We start from the raw sequence: 23,009 nt of genomic DNA, 5'->3' as shown, positions 1-23,009 counted from the left end.
GCTTAATATTACATATCTAACAAGTAAACAACCAATAAATAAATAAATATGTTCATGCCATTCATGAGTTTATGCATTTTTGAATCCTAAGAAATTTTTTAAATGTCAGCACTACACTGCTTTATTATATTCAACTTGTTATCCTCTGTAACCCCAGATCTTTAATTTCTGTATATATTTTCTTTCTTAAGTATTTGAAATAAAGCACACATCCATTAGCAAATGTTACAATGCACTGTGGTTTTACTAAAAATAGTCCTAAACCTAAGGAATTAAGACATGATTCTGACCTATGAAAACATTGCTTTCAGAATATCAAAATTTTGGACGCATCATGTTTTCTAACACGTGTATTTATGTGACTGCGTGGCACTTTCTTCAGTGTTCTTTAATTATTGGTCATCTACAGTTGAACAGAAAAACTGCTCAAATGATTTTTAGCTTTGATGTTTTAAGCATAATGTAATTTTTTTCAAATATTCATTGATTTTACAAATTATTAAACACCTGACACATTCCAAGTGTTATTTTAGGAAAAGAGACAAAGACAAACACTCTTTAGGAGCTCATATCCTAGATAAATGTGTTAAAATATAATATTTCAACTGGTGATAAATGCTATAGAGAAAAATAAAGCAGAGATGTTTTGTTTATAGGAGAGTGAGGTGGGAAAGGCAGAGGTAGGTTACAATCTAGAGTTTTAAAATCCACTTAATAACCCATTAAACATGCAGTTGCTAACATTTAATATTTGCTTCTTCAGGTTGTTACTGTTGTTCAGTCGCTAAGTCATGTGCGAATCTTTGTGAACCCATGAAATGCAGCACATCAGGCTTCCCTGTCCTTAGCTATCTCTGTAAGTTTGCTCAAACTGATGTCCATTGAGTCAGTGATACCATCCAAACACCTCATCCTCTATCGTCTCCTTCTCCTCTTTCCCTCAATCTTTCCCAATATCAGGCTCTTTTCCAATGAGTGAGCTCTTGGCATGAGGTGGCCAAAGCAGCTTCAGCATCAGTTCTTCCAATGAATATTCAGCATTGATTTCCTTTAGAAATCTCCTTGCTGTCCAAGGTACTCTCAAGAGTCTTCTCCAACACCACAGTTTGAAAGCACCAATTCTTTGGCATTCAGCCTTCTTTATGGTCCAACTCTCACATGTATACATGACTAATGGAAAAACCATAGCTTTGACTAGACGGACCTTCGTTGGCAAAGTGATGTCTATGCTTTTTAATATGCTGTTTAGGTTTGTCATAGCTTTTCTTCCAAGGAGCATGCATCTTTTAATTTCATGGCCACAGTCACTGTCTGCAATGATTCTGGAGCCCAAGAAAATGAAATGGGTCACTGTTTCCATTTTTTTCCCCACCTATTTGCAGTAAGTGATGGGACCAGATGCCATGATCTTAGTTTTCTGAATGCTGAGTTTTAAGCCAGATTTTTCACTCTCCTCTTTCACTTTCATCAAGAGACTCTTTAGTTCCTCTTCACTTTCTGCCATTACAGTGGTGTGATCTGCATATCTGAGGTTGTTGATATTTCTCCTGGCAACCTTGATTCCCACTTGTGCTTCATCCAGCCCAGAATTTCTCATGATGCACTCTTCACATAAGTTAAATAAGAAGGGTGACAATAATCAGCCTTGACGTACACTTTTCCCAATTTTGAACCAGTCCATCGTTCCATGTCTGGTTCTAACTGCTGTTTCCTGACTTGCAGACAGGTTTCTCAGGAGGCAGGTGAGGTGGTCTGGTATTCCCATCCCTTTCAGAATTTTCTACAGCTTGTTGTAATCCACAGAGTCAAAGGCTTCATTAGGTACTCAAATATAAAACACATTTCTTGTGAGAGAATCACTCCAATGCCTAATTTTATGTTCACTTGAATAAATATGATTGTAATTAGCCAAATGTAAAATGTGCTAATTTTCATTTTATAAACTCATGTAAAATCTCTCTAATACCTAAAAGCCCTGTATCTCTAATTGGGAGTAGACACACCTCATTCATCTCAACCACTTACTAGATGTATAGCACTTAGCAACTCACTTTATCCATCTAAGCCATGGAGTTTTCGTTACTAAATTTGATAAAACAATCATATCTAAGTGAAAGAGTTGTCAGAATTAAGAGAAAACAAAAATGTCAGCATACAGTCTATGCTTACTAATCATTACTTTTAATATCACCCCTAGTGAGCTATGACTGTGCTAGACATTGAACTGCTATCTGCAGCACTCCAGATACTTCATGAATACTGGACCCATTACCTGTTTATTGACTCTGCAGCCAACATGCGAACTTGGTGATGATTATCAGCAAGAAACTGTGGAAATACTTCATTTACAGGAAGATCTTTTCCCTTTACATTCAGAATAGACCATTCTGAATAAGGATCAGCCTATGGGAAAAAATCAATTGAGGTTAAATGTGAAATACTAAGAGAAAAACTACCCATTAACAAACAGAAATAAAGACTGCTTTTAAAACGTCACTGGAAACCTTACTAATAATTAAAGTGGAATAACTCACCTCAAGCAAAGTTTTAAGGCATTTTACTAGTGCCATTCTTACAGAGAATGTACTTTTTCCCTCCTTTGTTAAGTGCCTGAAATAAAGTACATGTCTTAATATCAAGTAATTATTCCAATAAAAGCATAGTCAAAAAAAAAATCATTGGACATTAAGATTATTCTAGGCTGCTTCCAAAATTACTTTCCATGATAAATTTGATTCTCACTATGCAGTACACGCCAATATTCTCACCTTGCAAAAATTCCAGCTAAAATAAACTGGTTTGAAAAGCAGCTCATTTTAACGTATTTGTGTCATATGATTATGCCTCATTTGGGGGCTATCACACTTCAGCTAACCATGTTATTGAAAACTTGCTTGAAAAGGAAAACATTTTTAGTGTTGTATATCAAAGATTTAAAAAACCATATTCTGTACTGATTCAGAAATCCTTACCCACCAAATGGTATGAGGGTTCTGAATGACATATATATGCTCCTCTATAAGTATCTTAGTATTATCTCAAACTGTGACTCTGTGCATGAAACAGCCAGATAGTGACAAGGCCAACCTGTTCACTTTAGGAATATAAACTGCTTTATTAGACTTGTTGCACTTTGCTTTAATTCATCATACTTGTCGAACTATTAAGTGATTCAGAATTCAAAGAGAAATACACTAAGCTCACTTTAGGAAGCCAAGCCTTAAGCAGAAAACAATGTAGTTCTTCAAGCAATCAAGAAAGGAAATACAAGTTACATTTCACTATTGTTAAAAAATGTATATAGCTACATTCAAGAATTAGAAGAAATCACTAAAGTAGAAATGCGAAGTTTGCATTTGTATGCAAAAGTGGCAAAAGAAAAACAAGAACTCCATAAAATAATCTATACCCACCAAAATGCTCCAATCACTGTTAGAAACTGTCCTTGAGCATCCCTTGTGTTCTCATCATCCATATTTCTGTGACACAGGTTCATCACTACGCGAAGGACGTGGTTTAAGACGGTTTTACAAACATCTTGGTCACGGTGATAAGATGAACACACATTGCTGTGGTGGAAAAAATTTAACTTTATCAGCATAACAGAGCACACCAGTTTGGTTTATAAATTTAGAGTGAATATTCTATATGGTTTTAATATCTTACGGTAGTGGTTTTAGAAGTTTTGCAACATCTTCCATTGGCAAGGGATATTCTTCTCCAGGAAGTGCCTTTAAAAGCACTAGATACTAAGATGGGGGGCGGGGAGGGGGAGAATTAGTTTTTTTTTTCAAATGATATTTATTTATCATTCACTTAAATACATACATATATGTAAACCATAAATTCATATATGTAAACACACGTGCCTACACATACACGCTTGAGCAGTGAATTTTTTTACCAGGCAATAGCAAGAGAGTTTGAAGTCAAAGAGAGTGGGATACAAATCCTAGCACCACAATCTGTTACTACTTGTGTGGTTTTAAAACTTGCCTTGTCATCGGTGTCTTTATACTCTCAGCTGTAAAATAAGGATATAGCACTTACCTGGCCAGATTACTGTGAAGATGAAAGGAAATGCATGTAAAGGTCTAAAATTTTTTGACAGCATTCAGTGAGTGACAGTTGTTATCACTGCTGGGATTAAGTGCCTGAGTAAGAGTTTAAAACTATGTCATCACTCTCTGAAAACAGTACTTGAGGTTTAAAACTTCAATGGTTAAAAACTATTCTATTAATGAATTTTAGAAAGCAGAGATAATTGTGCGCAGTGAATAATCCAAATACCCTGACTTATCTTCCTGTAGGCTCTCTATGGTACAATATAAACGGTTACTCAGCAACTACTAGAATAATGGTAAGTTATAACTAGGCAGTCAGTTTCTGACATGTCAAATAATTTTCTTGCTGTATTAAGAATCAGAAGCCTCCCCCCCCATCATCTATATGTAGAAAAATGTTTCTTACTCCTTCTGATATTATAAAAAGAACATTAAATTGAACCATTTTAAATATTTGCCATGAGAGTCATGTGTGATATTAGTGTCTTGAAATGACTTTTAATATCAAAGCCCCAGAAAAGCATACAGCCCTCCCAACTGGTTGGGGCTAGAGACTTTATACTAGAATATTGCCAGGTTTGAAACCAAGGGATCAAACAGGACTCAACTAAGCATATTTGCCAGAGCTAGGCGATCAGCCAGGATGTTCACCAAAGCTAGAATATGACAAGAAATTCTATCAGGGACTCAACCTCAATATTTACAAGGGATTCTAACCGGCATGTTTCCCATGGCTGGGGAAATCACCTGACATGTTTGCCAATTTGCTGCCTGTGACTAGGGATATGACCACAGACTCATCCAGCATACTCACTGAGACAGGAGCTCCCCCAACATGTTCACCAGCACTGGGGCTAAGCGTATAGCACCCGTGGTCAGGAGATAAGTTACATGCAATAATATTAAGTAAACAAATAAATGCATCAAGGTTAAGTGGAAAGCCAGATTTCTTACTGTTTTAGGGAGCCATACATATGGACAGAGAAAAATAAATTCTACAGTGCTGGATTGGAATTGGAGATATCTATCAGTAGATGAGTAGACTGATGAAGGAAGTAAAGGAGAGCGATTACTTTTGTTAAGACTAAATCTAATGAGGAAACATGAGACAAATTCAAACAGTAGGATTCTATATAGCAAGTGGCTATACTATTCAAAAATAGTCATGAAAGATAAGGAAAGAGTAAGAAATCTTTCATACTGAAAGAAACTGGACAGACCTGAGAACTAGTAAACTATCATATTTATTAGTTAACATGATACAGTGTTAATTTCTTGATGATGATACTATAGTTATATAGGAGAGTATCACTGTTTATAGGACATATACACTGAAGTAAATGGGCATCATATTTGAATATTTAATCTCAAAATGGTACAGAAAAGAGTGTGTGTGTATGTGTGTGTGTGTGTGTGTGTGTGTAGCATGCAGAGAAGGATAAGTCAAATGTAGCAAAATGTTAACTATGGAGGCTTAGGAATGAAATTTAGGACATTCTGTAGTATTTTAACTTTATAGCCACTTTGAAATTACATTAAAACACTTTAAAGCATATAAACCAAGGTCAAGGAAAGATTCAGACTTCAATAACAATGTTATGTATTATTTTTACATTCAGAGTCTATACTACTTGGCCTGGTTTAAAATAATTTATAAAAATTATACCCAAAGAAAAGGTATCTATCCAAAGTCCATTCAAGTCTTAATGTTACTGTATCCACCCAAATGTTTTCACAGTACATTAAAAGTGTATTTAAAAAAAAAAAAAGTATATTTTATAACAGTCTCAGATTCATTTCTCAAGGAAGCAATTTCAATTCTTCAAAGGTACAATTTGATTCTTATATGTCAGTCCATTACATTTAGCTAGCAAGATCAAGTACACTCAAAGCACTTCTTTCACTGAACTCACCATGTGTAAATGAAGAGATCTGGTAGGGTCTAGCATGCTAGAATCAATTAACATTAATAATTCCCTCCGAATATCAGCTGCCCTAAATGATACAGTGTTAGTCTGAGCAGTGGTTACACACATACACAAGAACTTGAGCATGTCTAAAGAAAGTAGATCTTGCTTTGATAGATGTTCTTCAGCTAAAGGATTCATGGCACCTAAAAATAAAAAGCACTTATTAAGACTAATAGAGATGGGGAAAAAAAAAGACTAACAAAGGTGTAAAATAACCACATACATTGAACATTAACACAAGTATCTTCCCCTGAACAACAGAAAAAGAAATAAAAATATATGGAAAGCAAAAATATAATAAATTTGATCACACACTAAAAGCTTCAAAATTCTTTATAAAAGGTTACTCCAGGATTCTGTCATCAAAAAATAATCTATGGAAAAATCTACATAGGCAAGTATTCACTGCAATACTGTTAGAAAGGGATCTAAATTTCTGACAATAAAAAAAATGGCCTAGTAAGTTATGGTATCAATGTTAAATACGATATTATAGGGTCATTAAAAAGTGTGATTATCAACAGCACAAGTACCTAAATGAAAAAATTGCTTCTAGTTAATGTTAAAAGAAAACAGACAAACGTATAAAAAGGCATCTGAATGTTGATGCTGATTATAATTTTGAATTATATGGGTCTATGTAGAAGTAACAGAAAAAAGGTAAACAACAATTGCATTATGGGTGCTTTTGCACTATCCTGCTTATTTCCAAATAACCAATATGTTTAGTTATCCAAAAATGTTTTTATTTCTTTAGCAATTATTTTTAAATTTGCCCATGAAGAATAAAATAGGAAACTGATGATAAATTCAATTAAAAATGGGAGAATTCTAAACTATATGGAAGGGAACAATCCTAAATGACTACACAAAAAGGAAATTAAATGAGCACAAAATAGTATATATGAAGTCTTTTATAATATCAAATAATACTAGAAGGTTAAAAAAAAAATCTCATGCAATAAAATGTATTTACCAATAGTAATTTGGCTCTTTCCAGATTCATTTGCATCAGTAACACTGCCAGCAGGGTAATCATTAAATAGACTCATGGAAGACTGATCCTCCATCCTCATTAGATTTTCATCAGTATCTTCTTCCATTGGTTCTACTTCTCTACAGTCAAAAGGCTTTTTGATCATGAATGCCTTCAAACAAAAGAAAGATGTTTCAAGTTGGTTTCTTTCAGAAGCATTCTGCAGTTAAAATTGAATTAATCAAACAATTCAAGAATCAGGTGTATAAAATGGATATATAACCTGTACTGTCTATATAACAGAAGAAAACACAAACTTTACAAATGACTTCTTACATTAAGAAACTTCATACTACTGCAAACTGATGAGAGTGTAGACAAGATTATAACGACTATATGGAGAACAGTATGACTATTTTGGAGGACAATGATAATATCTATCAAACAGTATCAATAAAATTCATATTCCAAGTGAACAAGCAATTCCATTTCTAGAATTTTCCTACATTCTTCAGAGGCACAAAAAGAAGTAGAAAAAACTGTAAGAAATTTACTGCAGAACTCTTTGGAGAAAAAAAAAAAACATTTACAATTTTAATTAGGATCAGTTGGGTTAAAATACATATGTTATTCCCACATATAATGAAACACCACGTTGCTGCAAAACAAAAAAACAAGTAAGGCAGTAAGGTATAACCCTATAAAGCAGCATGGAAAGATGACCAAGATTTATTACTAAATGAAAATAATCAAGTTAAAGAAAATTCTTTTACTCATTAAATATTTGAGTATCTAGTATGTGCCAGGCACTGTTCCAGACAAAAAAGTATGCAATCCATTGATATGAAAAAGAAAAATATATGTTGCTTGTCTAGTGAGGTTTTTGTTTTTATTTTTATGAATAGAGAATTATTTTAAATTTTGGTAGGTTATACACTAGTAATGTAATGCTCAAAATTCTCCAAGCCAGGCTTCAACAATACATGAACCGTGAACTTCCAGATGTTCAAGCTGGTTTTAGAAAAGGCAGAGGAACCAGAGATCAAATTGCCAACATCTGCTGGATCATAAATAAAGCAAGAGAGTTCCAGAAAAACAACTATTTCTGCTTTATTGACTATGCCACAGCCTTTGACTGTGTGGATCACAATAAACTGTGGAAAATTCTGAAAGATATGGCAATACCATATCTCAAGAGACCCGCCTCTTGAGAAACCTGTATGCAGGTCAGGAAGCAACAGTTAGAACTGGACATGAACAACAGACTGGTTCCAAATAGGAAAAGGAGCACGTCAAGGCTGTATATTGTCACCCTGCTTATTTAACTTATATGCAGAGTACATCACGAGAAACGCTGGGCTGGAAGAAGCACAAGCTGGAATCAAGATTGCCAGCAGAAATATCAATAACCCCAGATATGTAGATGATACCACCCTTATGGCAGAAAGTGAAGAAGAACTAAAGAGACTCCTGAAGAAAGTGAAAGAGGTGAGTGAAAAAGTTGGCTTAAAGCTCAACAATCAGAAAACTAAGATCATGGCATCTGGTCCCATCTCTTCACGGCAAATAGATGGGGAAACAGTGGAAACAGTGGCTGACTTTATTTTTCTGGGCTCCAAAATCACTGCCGATGGTGACTGCAGCCATGAAATTAAAAGACGCTTATTCCTTGGAAGGAAAGTTATGACAAACCTAGGCAGCATGTTAAAAAGCAGAGACATTACTTTGCCAACAAAGGTCCGTCTAGTCAAGGCTATGGTTTTTCCAGTGGTCATGTATGGATGTGAGAGTTGGATTGTAAAGAAAGCTGAGTGCCGAAGAATTGATGTTTTTGAACTGTGGTGTTGGAGAAGACTCTTGAGAGTCCCTTGGACTGCAAGAAGATCCAACCAGTCCATCCTTAAGGAGATCAGTCCTGGGTGTTCATTGGAAGGACTGATATTGAAGCTGAAACTCCAATACTTTGGCCACCTGATGCGAAGAGCTGACTCATTGGAAAAGACCCTGATGCTGGGATAGATTGAGGGCAGGAGGAGAAGGGGATAACAGAGGATGAGATGGTTGGATGGCATCACCACCTCGATGGACATGGGCTTGGGTAGACTCCGGGAGTTGGTGATGGACAGGGAGGCCTGGCATGTTGCAGTTCATGGGGTCTCAAAGAGTTGGACACAACTGAGCAACTGAACTGACGTTATACAGAAAAAGGTACTGAGTCTGAATGATTAATTTCCAACCACTTGGTCTATTATTATTCATTGAGAAATTAACAAGTGCTATTGATATTAAGAAGCATATACATTCTGCTCAGCAAACCAAATAACTTTATTAAATTTCCACATTTTTAAAGCATATGATGCCATATACTGTGAGATACATCCCTTTTCAAAGAAATTTCAAAGTTATAAAAAGTATGTTAGAGTCAATGAAATATGACAGTAAAACAGGAAGCATACTTACTAAACTTTTACAAATATCTGCAATGTCATTCATTAGCTTTGATGTTAATAATCGTAAGAAGAAGCCAGATGCAATCTTATTTGGACTGTGCTGTAATTAAGACAAAACAGCAAGCAAAGATATAAAAACAATTATTCTTCGCAGATAATATTTTCTCTGTAGTGAATAAAATGTAGATTTTCTTTTACACTGGAAATTCTCTATCAGAATAAGCATGGATAAACAGGTTACTATTAGGAACAAGACAGAAATTGCTTCAAAAATACTAATCTCTTTTCTTAAGGTAATAATAACTGTAGCAAATATCTTTTATTGGACATAAACAACATTAAAGTAAAATACTAGCTACTGCCCCTAAACATAAACAGGCAATAATCATAGCTTACAGTATATTCTTCCACTCTCTCCTTCCCCTCTTATCTCCCCAAAAAAACACTTCTAAAAATACATGCTGATAATATTGATAGATGGACATGTACTTAACATTAGCTTTAAAAGATGTTTCCGGTTATTATCAATACTCTGGCCTGACTACCCCTCAGGCCTCCTTCAAATCAAAACAAAGATTACACATAGCAGCAATCTTTCCACCAAACTTCATTTAAGTCTATCTGGGCAGAATAGAATAACATATATGCTTGAATAGCTTATCTTTGCAGTGTCCACAAGCCCTTGGGTAGCGGTACGCATACCACATACCTGGTAGTCAAAAAGTTTTTATTAAATGAATGAAAGTACACTGGCAATAACTTATCAATTAGCTGTTATATAAAGGAGTAAGACAATCTCAGAAACTTTCCTGAGAATATTAGTTTTATGAAGTTAGTTTCATGAGAAACTCAGATTATCTGTTGCTTTATTCATCTGAATACTACTTTATCAATTTAATTTAATTTCAGTATATCAACTTATGAATGGACCCTAAAAACATTAATGACATCAACCAGTTATCAACCTCCTGGAGAGGCTACACTGTCAAGTAGGAAGAACATCTTACCTTGGAACAGTTATGTAAGCAACTTGTACATAGATGTATCATATTTCTCAATGAAAGAATTCTAGATTCTTCACTTGTCTTATTTTTAAACAAAGTGATACTTTCTCCGGCACACTGCATTAGAGACTATTAAAAAAAAAAAGAAGGAAAAATCCAAACTTCAGGTAAAATCGTAGCTTATTTAAGGCTTTTTTTTGTTTTACTTAACAGGTAAAATTAATCCTTTCAAGAAGTTATGTTGGTTACATAATTAAAAATGAACAATTTTTTAAAAACAACAAGTTTTATATCATGTTATCTTTACAAATCACACAACTGACAAAACAATACCCAGAGATAGAAGTTAATTTCATGCTTAGAAAGACTATTTGATTAATGCTTAATTAAGCATTCTTTAGGATAACTGCTCCAGGGAAAACTTTTTAAAAGGATAGATAAAAATCCTTATTTTTGTTAATGAGATTATTTTTCAACATATTATTTCAATTGCTGCATTTATATTGGCTTAAAATAACTTCAAATCTTAAGAAAAGAGACACAGTATTTTTTTTTTTTTTTTTTGAGACACAGTATTATCTCCTCTCAGACTACATAAATGAAACAGTTAACCTATATAACAGTTTGTTTTCCAAACAAATATACAAATTTTCCCAGGAATATATTTCATTCAAATCAATCCAAAACACTATTGATATAAATCTTCCTACCTTGGCTTTCTGGAATAATTCTGATTTGTATGCTTCCTCTTCAGCTATGACACCCAGGTAACAATAGCAGCCAAGAACACCCACCAAAAGACTTGAACACCGGACAAATATCTCTGAATTTGAAGTCTTAAAATATAAAAAGTTTAAGTATACAGAATAAAAAGTTTTTACATATTTCATAAATCATTTGGAGTATTATTGTTTTTTGCGAGAGCAAGTTTTGTCTTCACATTAAAAAACTATAGCTAAATTAATAATGCCATAATTCTGATCATCTCTAAAAAACATCTAAGAGATCCCTGCAGAGCTGTAATAACCAGGGTTCTCAGGAAACACAGGAGAAATACGTCCTGATGGCCAAGTAGCACATCTTTTTCAAAAGTGGCTCAGTGTATTGCACACATAAGTCCTTAAATATCTGAGGTAAGGAGGAAAGAAAGAAAAAACTGATAGGCAAATAACTGTCTATAATTCTTAGAACATGAGCAGAAATCAGATTTATTCATAAAAAAAGACATTAAAATGACATTTTGAGTTTCTAAGAAATAAGGTCCTTGATTCACTCAGCTTTTTAAACTCCACAGACAAGTACAAGATATTTTACCAATAGCTACTGTCAATCAATTTTATAGACTTATGTAAGAAATGTGTAAATGTTACAAACAAAAAAAAAAGACTTTCAGATTTTTCTGTTCCTATATTATATGAAATGGCATTTTAGGAAAAAACAGGAGATCTCATTACTCTGTAATGAAAGTAGTTATAACTATAATCCAGAAGAAAGACAGTAATTAAGAGCAAGATAGATAAACAGGCACGTTGTCCTCTCTCTGGTTCTTTGGATCATAAGTTATGGCTATTGAATCTAGCCATAGTAGCTTGTAGGTTTTATTTTAGTCAACAAATACTTTTAACATTTATCATATAATAAGGTATTGAAGAAGATACAAAGATCAAGAGAAATTATATATGCCCTTTAATGAGCTTCTAGCATAGTTTAAGAGATATTTGTACATATGGTACAAAATTGGAGATATCAGGGGAACAGTTCATGCAAGTATGGGCATGATACTGTCTGTCAGGACCTAACAGAAGCAGAAGAGATTAAGAAGAGGCAGCAAGAATACGAGTGAGTGAGTGATAGTTGCTCAGTCATGTCAGACACTTTGCGACACTATGGACTGCCAGGCTCCTTTGCCCATTAATTTTCCAAGCAAGAATACCGGAATGGGTTGCCATTTTCTTGTCCAAGGATAAACAGAATAACTATACAAGAACAGACAGAAGAACTATACACAAATGTCTTAATGACTTGGATAACCATGATGGTGTGATCCCTCACCTAGAGCCAGATATCATTAGGAAGCATTCTACAAAACAAAGCTAGTAGAGGTGATGCAATTCCAGCTGCTGCTGCTGCTAAGTCGCTTCAGTCGTGTCTGACTCTGTGTGACCCCACAGATGGAAGCCCACTAGGCTCCTCTGTCCCTGGGATTCTCCAGGCAAGAATACTGGAGTGGGTTGCCATTTCCTTCTCCAATGCATGAAAAGTGAAAAGTGAAAGTGAAGTTGCTCAGTGATGCCCAACTCTTAGCGACTCCACGGACCACAGCCTACCAGGCTCCTCTGTCCATGGGACTTTCCAGGCAAGAGTACTGGAGTGGGGTGCCATTGCCTTCTCCAGCAATTCCAGCTAAGCTACTTCAAATCCTAAAAGATGATACTGTTAAAATGCTGCACTCAATGTCAGTAAATTCAGAAATTTCACCAGTGGCCATAGGAGTGGAAAAGGTCAGTCTTCATTCCAATCCCAAAGAAGGCAATGCCAAACAGTGTTTGAACTACCATACAACTGCACTCATTTCACATGCTAGCAAGGTTATGCTCAAAATCCTTCAAGTTAGGCTTTAACATCATGTGAACTGGAAACTTTCAGGTGTAAAACCTGAGCTTTGAAGAGGCAGAAGGATCAGAGGTTCAACTGCCGACATTCGTTGGATCATGGAGAAAGCAAGGGAGTTCCAGAAAAACATCTGCTTCTGCTTCATTAACTATGCTAAAGCCTGTGACAGTATTCAGTTCAGTTAAGGTCAGTTGCTCAGTTGGGTCCAACTCTTCATGACCCCATAGAGTACAGCACACCAGGCTTCCCTGTCTTTCACCATTTCCCAGAGCTTGCTCAAATTCATGTCCACTGAGCTGGTGATGCCACCCAACTATCTCATCCTGTGTCATCCCCTTATTCTTCTGCCTTCAATCTTTCCCAGCATCAGTGTCTTTTCCAATGAGTCAGCTCTTCTCATTGGGTGGCGAAAGTACTGGAAGCTTCAGCTTCAGCATCAGTCTTTTCTAATGAATATTCATGATTAACTTCTTTTAGGATTGACTGGTTTGATCTCCATGCAGTCCAAGGGACTGTCAAGAGTCTTCACCAACACCACAGTACAAAAGCATCAATTCTTCGTGCTCAGCCTTCTTTATGGTCCAACTCTCATTAAAGCAGAAGTAGTCAATAAAGCAGAAGTAGGTGCTTTTCTGGAATTCTCTTGCTTTTTTCTATGATTCAACAGATGTTGGCAATTTGATCTCTGGTTCCTCTGCCTTTTCTAAACCCAGCTTGTACATCTGGAAGTTCTCAGTTATAGTGTTGAAGCCTAGCTTGGAGGATATTGACCATTACTTTCCTAGGATGTGAAGCGAGTACAATTGTGTGGTAGTTTGAACATTCTTTGGCATTGCCCTTCTTTGGGATTGGAATGAAAACTGACCTTTTCCAGTTCTGTGGCCACTGTTGAGTTTTCCAAATTTGCTGGCATACTGGGTGCAGCACTTTAACAGCATCTTTTGGGCTATGAAGTAGCTCAGCTGGAATTCCATCACCTCCACTAGCTTTATTCACAGTGACACTTCCTAAGGACCACTTGACTTCGCACTCCAGGATGTATGGCTTAGGTGAGTGATCACATCATCATGGTTATCCACGTCATTAATACCTTTTTTGTGTAATTCTTCTGTTTATTCTTGTCACCTGTTCTTAATATCTTCTGCTTCTGTTAGGCCCATACCATTTCTATCCATTCTTGTGCCCATCTTTATATGAAACTCTCCCTTGGTATCTCCAATTTTCTTGAAGAGATCTCTAGTCTTTCTTATTGTTTTCCTTTTTTTTTGCATTGTTCACTTAGGAAGGCTTTCTTATCTCTCCTGCTATTTTTTGGAACTCTGCATTGAGATGGGTATATCTGTCCTTTTCTCCTTTGCCTTTCACCTTCTCTTCTTTTCTCAGCTATTTGACAGTATGTATTACAACAAATTGTGGTAAATCCTTCAAGAGATGTAAATACAAGACCACCTTACCTATCTCCTGAGAAACCTGTATGTAGATCAAGAAGCAACGTTAGAACCAAACATGGAACAACTGAGTGGTTCAAAATTGAGAAAGGAGTATGGCAAGGCTGTAGACTGTCCCTCTGCTTGTCTGAGTTCTAAGCAGAGCTCATCATACAAAACGCTGGTCCAGAGGAATCACAAGCTGGAATCAAGACTGCTGGGAGAAATGCCAGCAGTCTCAGATATGCAGATGATACCACTCTAATGGCAAATAAGGTGAAGAAGAACTAAAGAGCCTCTTGAAAAAAGTGAAAGAGAAGAGTGAAAATGCTGGCTTGAAACTTAGCATTCAAAAGATGAAGATAATGGCATCTGGTCCCATCACTTCATGGTAAATAGAAGGGGAAAAAGTGGAAGCAGTGACAGATTTTATTTTCTTGGGCTCCAAAATCACTGCAGATGATGACTGCAACCATGAAATTAAAAGACGTTTGCTCCTATGACAAACCTAGACAGCATATTAAAAGCAAACATATCACTTTGCCAACAAAAGTCTGTATAGTCAAAGCTACAGCTTTTCCAAGAGCCATGTGCAGAGTAAGGGCTGAACCATAGAGTGCCAAAGAATTGATGCTTTTGAATTGTGGTGCTAGAGAAGATTCTTGAGAGTCCACTGGACCACAAGATCAACCAGTCAATCCTAAAGGAAATCAGTCCTGAATATTCATTAGAAGAACTGGGGCTAAAGCTGAAGCTCCAATCCTTTGGCCAATCCTGTTGTGAAGAGCTGATTCACTGGAAAAGACTGAAGGCAAAAGGAGAAGGGAGTGGCAGACCATCAGATAGACAGCCTCACTGACTCAATGTACATGAATCTGAGCAAACTCCGGGAGACACTGGAGGACAGCAAAGCCTGGCATGCAACTCCATGGGGCTGCAAAGACTCAGACACAACTTAGTGACCGAACAACAACAACATGAAAATTAAAAGATATATGGCGGAGATTATCAAAAAAGGCTTTAGTGAGGATTTTGACATGTGAATTATCTGAACACATAGAAATGCATGGAAAGACATAGGAGTTTTGGTAAGAGAACAGTACACACAATGAGAACTTTTTTATTTTAAGAGGACAACGGAAATGATATGTAAGACATCACTAAATGACTGCTTAAATATGGGTGACTGTTAGTTCATTTATCAATGACTTCTCTCCCTTTTCAAGTGCAACCAAAATCTATTAGATCAGTTTAAATTATGTCCTTTTCTGTTATCGTAAAATTTCTCTCCTCTGAATTAAGGTTCTTTTTCATCAAATAATCCATATGCTCAAAACCATTATTACTGCCCATTAACCTACCCAAAGAAATCTACTTCTTTAATGTCTGTAAGAATTTCTGGTTAAAAAAGTAATTATTTTTCTTCAGTTTTACTTTTTTCATTCTAAGGTTTTTCCCAATTTGTAGACATGTGCTATTACTTTGCTTTTAAAATTAAGCTTAATTTAATTTAATTAAGCTTAATTTAAAGTCCTTAGGGCCTTTCCTGACACTATTTCTCCTTCCTAACAGTCTACCAAAATAGAATCAAACACAGGCTTTAGCTCTTCTAGAAAATCTCACCTCAGATGAGTAGTTATTTAGAAGCTGTTCTGACAGTCTTAAAAGATAGCGATCCAGTGACTCCTTGAGGTTTTGGTGGACAGAAAAGCCTACACTGGATTGGTGCTTTTCTAGCGTATGTTCTTTCACAATGGTTAAAAAATCCATCTTGTCAAAAGTTGTCTGAAGAAACAGATCTTCAGCTTCTGAGAATGAAGGTTCTTCTGTATCTTTTTGGTGTTGCTCACTTCAAAGAAGTAAGATTTTCAATTTATAAGATCAAATTGTCTACTATTTTACCTTCATATAGCATCAATCTATTACAAATAAAATATTAACTTAGCATTAACACTGAATCTATGTTATTCAAAGACTGCTCATGTAATTAGTGAATTATTCTTTTAAATGCTTTTCTTCTTTGGATTTTGATAACTACTTACACTGAATTTCATTATTCAGTAGCAATTTCACTAACAAATGGACATGAGAAATAAAAGATTCAATCTAAAAGGTAAATTCAGGAAGTATTTAAAAAAACATTAATTAACAATGGATATAAACATTAAGAATAACATTATCTGAGGGAATCTCTGGTGGGCCAGTGGTTAAGAATCTGCCTTACAATGCATGGGACACAGGTTTGATTCCTGGTCAGATCCCACATGCAGTGGAGCAACTAAGCTTTCAGGCTGCAAGCACTAAGCCTGTGTGCTCCGGAGCCTGCATGTCACAGCTAGAGAGCTCAACTACTGCGCCCACATGCCAAACTCAGAGTTTGCATGCTACAGTGAAAGATCCCACGTGCCACAACTCAGACTCGACCCAAATAAATAAAGAAAAGAAAAGAAAAAACAAATTGTCTGAACACTTTCCCCTTTTTTTCACATTTCTCCAAAATGTATATTTTTTTTGTATTATGCCCTCTTAAGAAAGACTAGAAAACTTCATGCCAGTGAATCATTTTCAGTCACAGTGATAAACATAAGCCTCTGGAGTCAATTGACTAAAATGAAGTTTTTAGATTTTTGTTTTCCCTATACTAAATTATCATTAGTTTTTAAAGTAGTCATTCAGATTTTGTTTGACATATAAAAAAAATCTTTTCCACATGATATTTATGTTCTTAATATCCCATCATAAACACATTACAGAACATAAATTATAATTATTGAATTAAAAGAAACTTTTCCCTTGGTAACAGTTATCATTTTTTTAATTGACCAATTTTGTTCACAATTTTTAAGATGTAGCTACCACTCTGCTAAAATTATCATCTCTGTTAATTGAAACAACACAGAACTCCATTAGGAAACATACCATTCTGGCACACTTTGGAAAAAATTCATTGCTGCTTTACAGTTTTTCATAGTGAGACTCACGAGAATTTTCTCCAGGGTAAGATGAGGAAAATTACTATGAAGTAAAAATAGAGATCTTTACTTAAAAGACCAAAAGCCATTTAAAGCATTCTTTAAACTTAAATGCCCACACTTAACTAAAAATACTGATCTCTAAAATTTGGATCCAAAATTCAAACTGTTTCCATCTGTACTAAATTTCTTAACAACTGAAAAAGTACTTAAGGAACATAAATTTTATGTTACTATCATTTTCAACACTTCTAGATATAGGACCATATTCAATTTTCAAAGAGCCTAAACAACTATGAAATTCAAGTCAAATCACTAGGATCCAGAGGAGCCCCTTCAATCCACTCAGTTCCAATTACTGACTGAGGAAAGGTTAAGTGGGCAAGTTGCTCCTCGTTTTAGTGCTTAAGTCCCAGTTTGTCTTTTTTCATTTCTTTCCCTCATTAATTTAACATATTTAGCCCAGAAAGCATTCTCCTTATGATTCCACGATATACCTGAGTGGATATATGTTCAGATGGACCTATTTAGGGACAATCACAAACACGTAACTCTCACTGTCTAGGCAGTGAGAGAAAACAAAGTAAAAGAACTTGGGCAAAGATCCAGGTACAAAGAAACAGAAAACTATAAAAACAAGGGGACTGTTTAGTAGTTAGGACTAATTCTGGAAAATCCTGGAAGATCACTGCAAAATAAAGCCATCTAGTATCAAATCAGAAATGGAGAGCACCTTAGAAAATAAATTAAAAAAGCAGCAGCGTGCTAATGAACTCAAATTACCTGCAAAGAACTGGAGGTAGCTCTGTACTGTCTTCAAAGTCATCCTCTAACTGACAGAATAAGAGCCATTTCATTATCAATTCTTTTAAAGAATTTCTGCTTACATCACATATATTTTTCTCAATTCCTATTTTTACTGTTTCTGGAACTACACAGATTGTCAGTGCCAAAGTCAAACAGCATACTGCAGGACTGTCACAAAACAAAAGACAATTAATATTAAAAGTGAACTTTTTGCATAGAATACAAACTTATGGTTACCAAAGGGAAAAGGAGGGGGGAGAGGGATATATTAAGAATTTGGGATTAGCAGACATAAACTACTATGTGTAAAACAGATATACAATAAGGTCCTACTGTATACACAAGGAACTATACTCAATATTCTGTAATAAACTATAATGGAAAAGAATATGAAACAATATATATACACACACACACACACATATATATATAGAAAAAATTGAATCACTTTGCTTATATACCAGAAACTAACACAATACTGTAAATCAACTCTACTTCAATTTTAAAACATTTAGGCTCTTAGAGGGACGGAGACCATGTGTATCTTTTTACTACTCTGTGGTCAATTTTTAGGACATGTCCTGGCACATGGTAGATATATAAACTTCTATGGACTAAATAAGCACAAAAAATTTGACTACATTTGAGAAAATTCTTGACTAAGTACTATCTTATTATAACAGTATGCAGTACTAAGAGAAATAAAGTTTATTCTATTTATGAGCAAACAAATAATTGCTAATTACAAATAAAAGAAATTTAAATACTTAATCTTTAAAACTGGGGTTAATAATCTCTTCATATTTCAAACTTATTTATTAAGACTTAAGAATCTGAAATAGAACTTAACATATTTTTAACTGAAGTTAGAAATTACAAAAATCAGGAAATATATATGCTTCAAAATATAATTAACAGTCAACTTACCATGAAGGTCTACAGGCTGACCCAGTAAATAACTTCCAGAATTCTCTGTCAACCTCAACTAAACTGCCTTGAATTATGGCTCCAAGTAAGCCAAAGTTTTCAGTTTGTATTTGTTCAGAACTTATACCACGAAAAGTAATAGACCAAATTTTAATCCAGATTTTCAATAAATCTGACTTTTGTGAGCTTTCTAGGTTTGACCTCTTGCCTTGACACAATGCAACTTCCATAAGACATCGTAACACATATGGTGTGCGCTCCCCACGTCGTTGTTGAGGTAGAAGCTGGTATAGTATCATTAGTAATGGTGACAACTCACAGTTAGGTAAACTTGCAGGATATTTTGATATTAATTGAGTTGTGATTTGTAACCTAAAAAAAAGTACAAATAATTTTAAAATTATTCTACTCCATTAAGAGGCTAAAAGAAAATAAATATATAGACATAGTACTCATACAATATCCTAATTAGAACACTGTCATCATCATTTTCCAGACTACCCTCAAAATAAACTGGCTCTTAGTAATTATCTGGTCCTACTTCCTAAGGCGGCAAGAAGATTGACAGCATTTTGGCTAGCTGGGTAAGCTATCATATTTTGCTTACAAATAACTAAATTTGCTTATAAATAACTAAATTACCAATATTCTACTTCTTATTTACTGCAACAGTTCCCTGCCCTTCAGCCACCAACAATATACCTTTAGAACAAAAACCCAAAACAAACTGTTTCTGCTGACATTAATTCAATTAATTCAATAAGTATTTGCTGCGAGTTCCCTAGAATGTGTGCAACTCAAGAATAGGAACTGCAACTGATTCACTGTCTACCCCTTATGCCTGGCACATAGTAGGTGTTCAATAAATGACTTCACTAAATGGACAAATTAAAGAATATGAAATAGGTACCATTAACTATAGGAAATAAACAAGAATTTAGCAATAAGTATCAAAGTCAATATATACCCCCCCAACAACTCAACTATATTTAATCATTACATTGACATGGGAAAAATCAAAGAACATTATTCACAAAAGTATGACTAATCTATGAATTTATAACTGTTCTTAGGCAAGCTGCTTAACCTTTCTCAGTTGCAGTTTTCTTGGTAAAGCAAAAAAGGCTGAACTGTAAGAGTTCTACAAATTCCTACTAGACCTAATACTTTGTGATTTCACAGAATTCTACAATTTATGTTATCACTTAAATAACTGTGAATGCTATATAAGACTAAAGAACAGAGCAAATAATAAAAAGTGCCTTTATCATGGCATAAGGTTCAAATTATTCTCTAAATTCTGAATGCTCTCTTTAATTTCTTCCTGATTTAATTATATTAGAAGGTGCTGTGCATGGTAAAAACTCTTTGTGTTGAGGTATACAACTCAATGAATTCCAAGAGGCACATGGTACAGCTTGCCTACCAATCAGCCATCTCTCCCTTTCTCCTCGCTATGGGAACAGGCATAGGAGAGGCCCTAGTCTGGCCCCAGGAGATGAGTCATGAAGGTGGTTATCTCAGCACGTCCTGGTTATCTCAGCAGGTGGTTATCTCAGCATGACATTCCCCTTTAGCCAGCAACTGCTTTGGGAGTGGACAAGTGTGACCTGGTTCTGGCTAGGCCAATGAGGTAAAGGAATCTACAGGAGGTCTTGTGAGAAAAATTAATGAGACTAAATGATACTGAAAGAGAAAAAAAGAACACTTACCAAGGTACAATATCAAAATCATTCTGTGACTTCTGAAGGTGATCTTTTATTACTTCCCAGCCTAATTCTATTTTCCTCTTTTTGCAAGGTACACTGTGATCAGTAAGTTCTCTTTGTGTGGTTGTGCAAGACTGAGAAATCTCCAAGGATCTGGAATCTTCATTAAAAACCTGAAAAATAACAAAAGGAAAATATATTTAATATTGCTATTATTTCTAATAGTTCAATAGGAAAAAAAATGTTCCTCCTCAGCTGACAATAAGGTTAGTCATAAACAGTAACAAATTACTGAAATATATGGATATGACATATAGAAATAAACATTTTTCAGATAATAATGGCTCTCTAGAAAGCAGATATTACCAAGTAAAATATTAGCTATACTGTTTGGGAAAATATACTAAAAGCACCAAAACATCTAAGAGTAAAGAAAAATTCCAATTTTCAAAGGGATTAAATCATAAATTTAGTGTTAAGAAAATATTTGACAAGTGAAATCTTCTTGCATGGTACCCAAATCTCTGGGGAAAATCTTTACTTAAGAAACATTAAGTCTCTATTTCATTTATTTCTGCTCTAATTTTTACAAATTCTTTCTTTCTACTAACTTCGGGTTTTGTTTATTCTTCTTTCTCTACCTCCTTTAGGTGTAAAGTTAGGCTATTTATTTGAGATTTTTCTTATTTTCTGAGGTAAGCTTGTATTGCTATAAACTTAGATGTGTCTCATAGGTTTTATTTGTTTTTATTATTTTTTAATAAATACATTTTATTGAAGTATAATTGACTTAACAATATTTCAAGAGCACAGCAAAGTGATTCAGTTATACAAATACACATATATTATTTTTGAAATTACTTTCCATCATGGGTTATTACAAGATATTGACTATAGTTCCCTATGCTATACAGTGAACCTTTCTTGCTTGCTACATATCTACTTTTTAATTAGAAATCTACCATTCTAATCATATTAAGTCAAACAAATGGAATCAAGATTTCACAATTTTTTTAGTCAGGCAAAGACGCATGTTTTCTAAAATTTTTATATTTATAAATATTTAAAAGTATATATATCATATAATTATTTTATAATTTTATAAAAATATAAATATTTATATATATATGTATACAAAAGCTTTTCTACTACATTGATAAAGGCTTCAGAAAGAACATTAAAAAAAAGGAGTTGGAGAACATAAACTAAATAAAGTGGGAACACTGACTATGAAATAGAAAAAGTGAAACAAACTAGATAAAAGTAAAAGATCACTAAATACTCCAGTTGCTTTTAAACATGACTGCTCTTATAAACATATTTGGAGCTCTGGAGGGAGAAAAGAAATATCTGAGCATTTGTATTTTTCAAAACATTTGAAGATAATTCTGATATGCAACTGGATTTTAAAAAGGAGTAACAGGTTTTTCTACTAGATCCTAGTTTTGATAATACAGAATTCTATTACTTTTCTGTGGACCAATCATGATACAATGGTATTAAGTGAGTAATAGTCACATAATCACAATAGTAAAAGATGTTTATCAGTTTTCACAATTAATAGTTAGACAAAAAATTAAAGATAATTACAATTGCAAGCCATAACGGCAACATGATTAACTTAACAATATAAAATAATTACACAGAATTTGTGGGGGGTCAAGCACATGCACATGCTTTTATCCACTCAGTCAGTCTATATCTTTTGGTTGGTGCATTTAATCCATTTACTTTTAAGGTAATTATCAACAGAGGAACCTGGCAGGTTACAGTCCACGGGATCTCAAGAGTTGGACACGACTTAGCAACTAAACCACCATCACCACCACCACCACCACCAATATGTATAATCCTATTACCACTTTCTTAATTGTCTGGGGTTTATTTTCTGTAGGTCTTTCCTTCTCTTGTGTCTCCTGCCTAGAGAAATTCCTTTAGCATTTGTTGTAAAGCTAGTTTGGAGGTGCTGAGTTCTCTTGATTTATGCTTGTCTGGAAAGCCTTTGATATCACCATAAAATGTGAAGGAGCGTCATGCTGAGTAGAGTATTCTTGGTTGTAGGTTCTTCCCTTTCTTCCCTTTCATCGTCA

General features: G+C 34.7%; 1 protein-coding gene across 1 annotated transcript in view; it reads right to left on the bottom strand.

Annotated features, from left to right (window-relative positions):
- ATM (ATM serine/threonine kinase) overlaps nt 1-23,009 on the bottom strand; it is a 153,563-nt gene that overhangs the window by 95,504 nt on the left and 35,050 nt on the right. The window contains exons 10-23 of the mRNA XM_061144255.1: nt 20,923-21,092; nt 19,211-19,582; nt 18,260-18,451; nt 17,424-17,519; nt 16,128-16,353; nt 11,175-11,300; nt 10,468-10,593; nt 9,471-9,560; nt 7,011-7,182; nt 5,978-6,177; nt 3,667-3,749; nt 3,414-3,569; nt 2,535-2,610; nt 2,273-2,403 (exon numbers count right to left, since the gene is read on the bottom strand). Of these exons, the coding sequence (XP_061000238.1) occupies nt 2,273-2,403; nt 2,535-2,610; nt 3,414-3,569; nt 3,667-3,749; nt 5,978-6,177; nt 7,011-7,182; nt 9,471-9,560; nt 10,468-10,593; nt 11,175-11,300; nt 16,128-16,353; nt 17,424-17,519; nt 18,260-18,451; nt 19,211-19,582; nt 20,923-21,092 (2,216 nt within the window). The remainder of the gene's footprint in view (nt 1-2,272; nt 2,404-2,534; nt 2,611-3,413; nt 3,570-3,666; nt 3,750-5,977; nt 6,178-7,010; nt 7,183-9,470; nt 9,561-10,467; nt 10,594-11,174; nt 11,301-16,127; nt 16,354-17,423; nt 17,520-18,259; nt 18,452-19,210; nt 19,583-20,922; nt 21,093-23,009) is intronic.

This window comes from Dama dama, chromosome 1 (assembly GCF_033118175.1).
Source record: "Dama dama isolate Ldn47 chromosome 1, ASM3311817v1, whole genome shotgun sequence".
In the NCBI taxonomy this organism is placed as follows: Eukaryota; Metazoa; Chordata; class Mammalia; order Artiodactyla; family Cervidae; genus Dama; species Dama dama.
The sequence above is the reverse complement of the archived record's forward strand: the minus strand, read 5'-3'. Positions and strand labels throughout refer to the sequence as shown.